Here is a 7,830-nt window from a genome sequence, read left to right as displayed (position 1 = left end):
ATGTCCTATTTGTGTGCGCTCCCCTAGGTCCCATGCAGTGAAGACTAAAGAGGTTTTGATTGCTTGACCCTGATTTGCACAGCAGCACTAATAGTCTCGGTTAATGAGGGTTTTACGAGAGCCGATCAGTTTACTGGGTCTTACAGGGTCTACAGGACTCTCTCTTCTCCATGAAGTCAGCTTATGAGGCCGGCCTCACAAATTGAGCCAGAGATTTATTAACCAATTTCCAAAAGGTCCCCAAACCCAGCGCTCTGCCTACAGCCAGAGTCTCGGGAATTAGTGCCTCAATAGATTCAATTTTTCATTTGAATATAGATAGGTTGAAACACTGGCAGCTCTACAGCAAGCCTGCTAGTAATGAACCGCTTTCTTGCCATCACACTCCAAGGATCAAAGCTGGAAGGGTTATTGAGATGTTTCAGCGCTGACCTGCGAGTCTTCTTCACAAAGCCTTTTCCTCCACAATATCAGAAGGTCAGCCTGGCAATCAGTTTCTCAGACAGCTTTATTTTTTTCATCCCGAGACACAGAAAGTGCAAAAATTACATGATTTCCAGACAGCACACTTTATCATTCACTCACATTTAGTCACAGCCCTGCCAAGTGTTTCTATGCATATATAATGAGGATTTCTGTAAAAAGACAAGTGTGATCCTCAAAGCCTTATCATCACCTGCCAGACATAACTGAGCAGCTCCACCCTCTACTCTGTATCTCGGTTTCTTCTGCTGCAGCAATCAAACCCTGCCAGAGTGGCCACAGTCCAGTAGTCAGGGGTCTGTGCACCAGAGAGATTAAAGGTCGAAGTTCAGAGAGCCATGGCGAGCCAGCCGACAATGAAGAGGACACCCCCAACTGGCGCCAGCTTGCTGAAGGACGGGTCACTCGTTAGGGCCTGGTGGTAGAGAGGACCACAGAAGCAGCCCATGCCTGCCAGGAGAATACCACCAGCCTGCAGAAAGAAATGAAATATTAGGGTTATTTGATCATTCGAATTATTAAGATGTGTTTCATACTGTGACAAAAAGGAGAGTAGGGTACGGTCTATCATGTTGTCTCAGCTACTAATGCTAAGTGTTACCATTAGTTAATTCTCACATTGTTTTCATAAGAGTTTTAGCAACACTTTCTTACAACTATCCCCATTGTATTAAGGTCATTCTTTAGTATTGCTAGCTCTTATTGTGAGACACTTAGACTGACATGCCACAAGTCATGGGATAGCATCATAGCAGTTTGTAAAATGATCATGAAGGGTTTCCCTAGGGGACAGCTTGGGAATCCACATGCCTGTATAAGTTGTGAGGTGTTATCTTGTGAGTGAGGCTGAACACTGGCAAACAGGCAAGATGTAGGTATCTGTTTTTAATATTATTTTTATTTTATATAAAGTTCTGCTGTGATAATCACAATGTTGCTAAGTAACCAATTATTATTGTTAACGAAAACGAACGAAATAATGAAAACTGAAAGTGAAAAAACATTTGTGTTAACTGAATCTAATAAAAATGAAAATAAAAAGAAAAAAACAGGAGATACAGTATGTGAGAACCTTTATCTGTGAGTAGCTCATACACCAGAAAACGCAAATCTCTCTCTCTCTATCTCTTTCTTTCTCTCTCTTTCTCTCTCTCTTTCTTTCTCTCTCTCTCTCTCTCTCTTGTTTGTTTCTTAGATTGATCTCTCTGATAAGATGTGTAAAAACTGATAAAAACTAGGAAGTCCACTCTAAAAACTTAAGTAACATAATTCTAAACATATTTTGCTCATTCAAACAGTCCGAAAACAGCCAGTTTATGGTTCGGATCGGGTCGGGCTCGGGCAGAACGTGCACAGGTTAGGGCTGGGTCGGGTCAGGTCGGATTTGTTGGGCCTGATCTAAGCTCTAGTAATGACTGTGACCAGCAGTCTTTGACTAGATTTGTCAAACTGAACAGACAAGTGACTCAGAATTCAGAGTCCCCACATGTATATGTCACAGGTCAGTGCAGTGTTCTTCAGCTTCCACTGGACACAGCAAAAGTCACTAGACAAAATACTAATCTCTGTCAAATGACATTTGGCATGTCAGTGTAATATTTAACATAAACAGCCTACACATCTCTGCTACTAGTGATTGTAACATAAAGCCAATTCCCATGTTTTATTTGGTACCATTTGAGAATTCTCTCATTGTTTTCATTAGAGGCAAAGCAACACTGTATTACAACTAACCACTGTGTGAAAGTCGTACTTTAGTTTTGCTACCTCTTACTGTGAGTCATTTACATGCTTTAAAGTGATCATTTGTTACAGGCACCTTGAAGGTGAAAATATAGCTTTATTATATTATATTTTGCGATCTATATACAAACACAAACAATTCAACCACCAAAATCACTTACTGAAAAACATAAGTATATAAATTATTGTAAACTGTTTTGGGAACATGGGAACAGGGGAAGATTCACTACAGCACACACACAAGTATGATTATTATGACCTTCTCAAAAAAGTTTTATTGTTTTGTGCCTTCGGATAGTATGAGCTGCCAAATATGAACACTGTGTTGAACACATCATTCTCTCAGAATAGAAGATGAAGATTAGGCTGGAATGTTTCCTTCTCATTAACAACCCATACTGCACACCTCACTGAAATTCTTTTGACATTTATGTTTTAGTTACTGATTAATGTTTTCACATTAAACCACAATGCCCCACATCCCACACATCACTGAATGTTAATGTTTCATTCCATTTGGCCTTGCTCGTGCTCTGAATGTCTTCACACTGTGTAGTGTGAGTGTAATTGGTGTATTGATTCTGTTCATATGTGCTTATATTCTTCTACTGCTGCTGCTAAACTGTAATTGTTCCTTCAGGATTTCATAAAGCACATCTGTGTAGTTATACATTTTAAAGTAGACTTACAGCGTAGCTGCATATATATTACATGTCTGTTTAAATTCACTATTTAAAAGTAATGTAAAGATCAGGAACAAATGCAGGTTAGAAAATAGTCTGATTAATATCACAAAGATATCAGATGGACTTAATAAATAATAACAACATACAATAAAGATCTATTATATGGTAATTGTAGTGCATCATAACGCTGTGGTATTGACTGTACTTACCAGAGCGGGTTTCCTGCACCGAGAGGCTCCTAACAGGGCCAGACTGTGGTAGAAATGATAGGTATTGGCTGTGCTGTACAGCTAAAGGCAAAATGAAACGTTAGATATGTTTAAAGACATCTGCATTTGTGATATTTCAAATAACAGATTGTAATACCTTTGTTAACCTTAATCTAATTAACTGTTTAACAGTCATACACACCTCTTTTAGGTAGTCATCCCGGTCACTCCGTCTAAAGCCTGAGACAGAAATACAGAAAACTCAGAAAATAAAATATTTATGCTATTATCAGTGTAAAAATGCACACTGTAGACATAATTACTCTTTGCATCTTATTGTTCTAAGGATCTTAAAACCACGAGATAAAAGATTACACAAAACGTAAAAAAAAAAAAAACTCATGTTAAAAGAGATGAGAAGACTAGATTCTCACTACATAACTTCTGTAACATTTAAAGCAATATTATTTTGTTTGTTTGTTTGTTTGGGTTTTGTGCCATATCAGCAACATGTTGGCTATTGTATGGCATCAACAGTGTTCATAACTTGAGCATCACAGACTTAAATCAGTGTCTTCACAAAAGACTTCCAGAAAATTAAGTGTTTTAGCTGGTGGATTTTTTTCAAACAGTTCTTTCTTATTTGCAACCCTATAAAAGTCACAATATTAATTAGTAATATACCTTAAAATAACAATTTTAATGTAACAGCCATTTGGTGCCCCACTGACTGCAAAAAAGGGAGAATGCCGTCTCTGGCCGACTCCAGGCCAGAACACTGCTTCTGCACAATGCATAATTAGTCCTAATTGTGTAAAACCTTACAATTCTACCCTCCTTTCTCAGTCCGCACACTTTTTTTTTTTACTTTCAGTTGGTAACAAATGTGCATGGGGCGATCTCAAAGCCGAAACTGTCTTTATATAAGAGCTGCAAACCTAACTGGTCTTAGTACAGTACATCCTATTCTAAAAAGATCTGACTAACATACAATAAGACTTTTCTTATTTCTTCCTTTTTATTTACATTTTCTTAATTCAATTTATCCTACATATCACCTGTTCGCAATGTAAAAAATGTAAAAATATTTAGTAAAAAAAAAAAGGACATAGCCACAGCTGTAATGTCTGTAACTATGCACACCAATAATGAGAGTTAATAAAAAGTTAACATTATGATAAATAAACAACTAAAAAATAAAAACGGTTATCAATGACAGGGTTGTGGGTTTGACACCTGATGAAGATCACTTTGTGTGTTTGCTCACTATGTGTGTATTCACTGCACATCATGTCTTTGTCTCCGTTAGAGATGAAATTTGTTTGATATTGCAAAAAGCAAGCAATAAAACTTTATTCTCATACAACCTAAGCATTATTATTGCAGTTGTGAATAATCAGATGGTTTATGGTAGTCAAAACTAGGGAATCTTGTTGCTTAAAAAACAGCATGGACAGCTCAAGCTGCTGAATAGAACATGGCACATTTTGATTTGAGTCTGGTGGTTTGGCTGGTTGACCTACATACCTGAGCCAATCAGAATACTCAGTGTGATTAAGCTGGTATACCAGCTGCATGATTTTAATGTTTCTGACTTGCACAACCCAGATCAATATCTAAAATTAGCTAACAGCAAAAACTGATGTTTGGATTTCCTTTTTATCTTTTTAGTAGATGAGATGTTATTCTATAATGGCTTCAGTCCTAAATTCAGTTCTAACAAGGGCTGAGAACTTTTATGCAGACCAGCCCACTCATCCTCCTCTCTCTCACACATGCACACACACAGCGGCCCAATGGGAATAGTCCTGCTTTCTCTCCATGGTCAGTCCAACCATGGCCCTAACTAAAGCTGTCATGGTCACTAAACAGGCCAGATTTCACAGTTAGGATATTCCTGAAAATGGCACTTGGGTAATAGACTACAAACAGCTCTTGGACCAGTTCCCTTCCGATATTCTGGAAGAGGAGAAATGGCTCCAGCCACTTAATTTAGATTTCTATTGTGCAGATTGCTGGGATTAATATTATTTATAATTTATTTCCTCTATGTGATTTGCTATTTGTCATAAATATATCAGTCTTGGTCTGCATGTTGAAAACTGGAAAATATTGCAAGCAGTTTTAGCCTAGCAACAACAAGGCCTAACTCAGTTTTACTGGTAGGCAACTCAAATTACAAATATCCATAAGCTAGTGTGACAAATAGAAACTCTCTTTTTAAAGATCAGCTATTTCATGTTTACTAGAATTAATATTAGATCTACAGTTTATTAGACATTCTAACTAATCACATTACCAATACACAACCTTATTGTAATTGTGACTAGTCATGTTACCATTTGGGTGAATTCTCTAATTCTGTCTAGAAAAATAAAGTGTCAAGTCCTGCTGGAAAATGAAATCTGCATCTCCATAAAAGTCGTCAGCAGAGGGAAGCATGAAGTGCTGTAAAATCACCTGATCGCCACTGAACTGACTTTGGACTTGATATAGGACCAACACCAGAGATGACATGGCTCTCCAATGCATCGCAGATAGTGGAAACTCCAGAATCTGGTCCCTTTATTTCAAAATTAAATGTAAAATTTACTGATGGTGTTGGTCCACTGTGTTATATCAAGTCCAAAGTCAGCACAGCTTTTACCAGGAGATTTTACAGCACTTTTCATGTTTCCCTCTGCTGACAACTTTTATGGAGATGCAGATTTCATTTTCCAGCAGGACTTGGCAGACTGGCCACACTGCCAAGAATGAACTTAAAATAGATCACTGTGTATCTATATACAATCTATATACAATATGAGTTTCATTTTGAACTGAATTACTGACATAAAGTAACTTTTCAATGATATTCTATATATATATTTTGAGGTGCACCTGTACTTTAGGGAATATAGTATATATCTAATTGACTAGTCAGAATTTCATGGGGGGAAATATGTTGACTAGAGACTGTAGGTAGATCTGTAGAACTGACATATACAGTTTGCTGAAATTATGTTTACTGATATTTAAATCCCTCCAAACTTCACGTGATTGGCTGTACGTCGTAAACGTCATGCTCCTAATCACTGATCTTAATCTGTGTGTTTGGAGCTGGAAAACCGTAGTTAGCTAAAGCTAAAACCTAGCTAGGAGGCCTACAGACAGCTAGGTTATAATATCAGTGGAACGTTAAACTTTATTACAGTCAGGTCCCGGATTATTCAGTAATCAGAAGTGGGAACTTTCACAGAGGAATGACCCTTATCTCACCTCCTCCTCCTCCTTCTCTACTGAACAAACGGAACTTTTCTCTTTCTGCTGTTATTTAATGCTGTTTATTTACCTGACCCAGTCCGTAACTAAAACAACACATAAGTCTATCTTACCATGAGCTCCGTAAGCACCAGCACCGACCGCCAGAGCGCCGCTTAACGCCGCTAACCTCTGCACAGCTAAAGACATAGCGGAGCTCCTGTCAGTAACAGACCCAGCAGCAGCACCCAGACCCAGCCGTCACCGCCACCGCTTCCTGCATCCGCCTCCCCCACCGCTGAGCCAACATGGCGGCGCCTCACAGCTCAGTTTCAACATAAAGGACTCTTTCCTCCTCTCAGGTAAAAACGCCACCCTGATAAAAAAACACAGTTGAATGAATTTAAAATATTTCCCTGATAGAAAATAACATTTAATAAATGTTCATTTTCGTTGCATTACATGGGAAACCAACCTTAAAGCAATCTTAATTATACCTTTCCTAATAGGCATTATTGGTTAATGTTGCAATTTTGACATTGAATCAGTGTTCATTTAAAGGTCTCATTCCATCGTTTTTTTATTATTATTATTTTTAAATGTCTAGTTGAAGTCTCTAGAATAAATCTAGTTGTAGTCTCTATGAATTAATGCCATGTGAGCATTTTTTTTATGAACAAAAGTGCTCCAGTGAGAAACGGATTTCGGCTCATAAATATTTGTACATGCAAACATATCGACTCTGATTGGCTAAACGCAACATTAAAATAGAAACATTTTAAAATAAAAGCATTTTTAAACTAATAACAGTCTTTGCAATATTATATGTTACTTTACAATATATGTAATGCCCTGCACCTACCTATCTACCAATTGCACTTCGCTTCGTGGTTCCATAGACAAATTCTAACCATTTTTATTTGGCTCTGAATTACTGGGCAAAGCATATAACACTAATGTGATATTTGCACAACTTGCCATGCTGTTCCTAACACTGTTATCTTCTGTCTGACGAGATGATGTCGCTTGGCCAGCAAGACGTTTCTGCTTCAGCTCTACCTGTGTGCGGTCGCGAGCCAAGGTAGCTAGTGCAGACAATGGAGTTTAAAGAAGAGTTTCATGTGTAGCATGCATATACAACTCAGAAAGACACCTTTAAAGCTTTTGAATGGTTGGGTTGAGTGCTTCTACACTCATAATTAATACTTTTAGATGAGAGGTGCTTCCCACAAACAATAATATTCAGGCCCTGCATCCATTACAATGGACATCATGTATTTTCTTTATTTTAAATGTTTTCTTGCACATAACACTGTTTAAGAGCTGTTCTCCATCAGAATAGACCATGAACCGGCCGATGAACGAGTTTATAAACTAATCAAACAGTAACTTGGCTCCACCAACAGCACTGGAAAAACAGTAGTACTGGAGCAATTGAAACAAATTAACAGCTACTTTTTAGTCATTTA

At 37.8% G+C, this 7,830-nt stretch overlaps 1 protein-coding gene across 1 annotated transcript; it reads right to left on the bottom strand.

The window, feature by feature from the left end:
- Positions 1-490: 490 nt before the first annotated feature.
- On the bottom strand, positions 491-6,656 carry tmem256 (transmembrane protein 256). Its single transcript, XM_007250161.4, has 4 exons — positions 6,496-6,656; positions 3,324-3,361; positions 3,122-3,202; positions 491-955 (listed from the first exon to the last, which is right to left on the bottom strand). The coding sequence occupies exons 1-4, from the start codon at positions 6,569-6,571 to the stop codon at positions 812-814; spliced, it is 339 nt and encodes a 112-aa protein (XP_007250223.2). The 5' UTR covers positions 6,572-6,656; the 3' UTR covers positions 491-811.
- Between the last annotated feature and the right edge of the window lie 1,174 nt (positions 6,657-7,830).

The sequence above is a fragment of the Astyanax mexicanus genome, chromosome 8 (assembly GCF_023375975.1).
Source record: "Astyanax mexicanus isolate ESR-SI-001 chromosome 8, AstMex3_surface, whole genome shotgun sequence".
Lineage (NCBI taxonomy): Eukaryota > Metazoa > Chordata > Actinopteri > Characiformes > Acestrorhamphidae > Astyanax > Astyanax mexicanus.
Note: the sequence above shows the minus strand (reverse complement) of the source record. Positions and strands in the feature narration are given on the sequence as shown.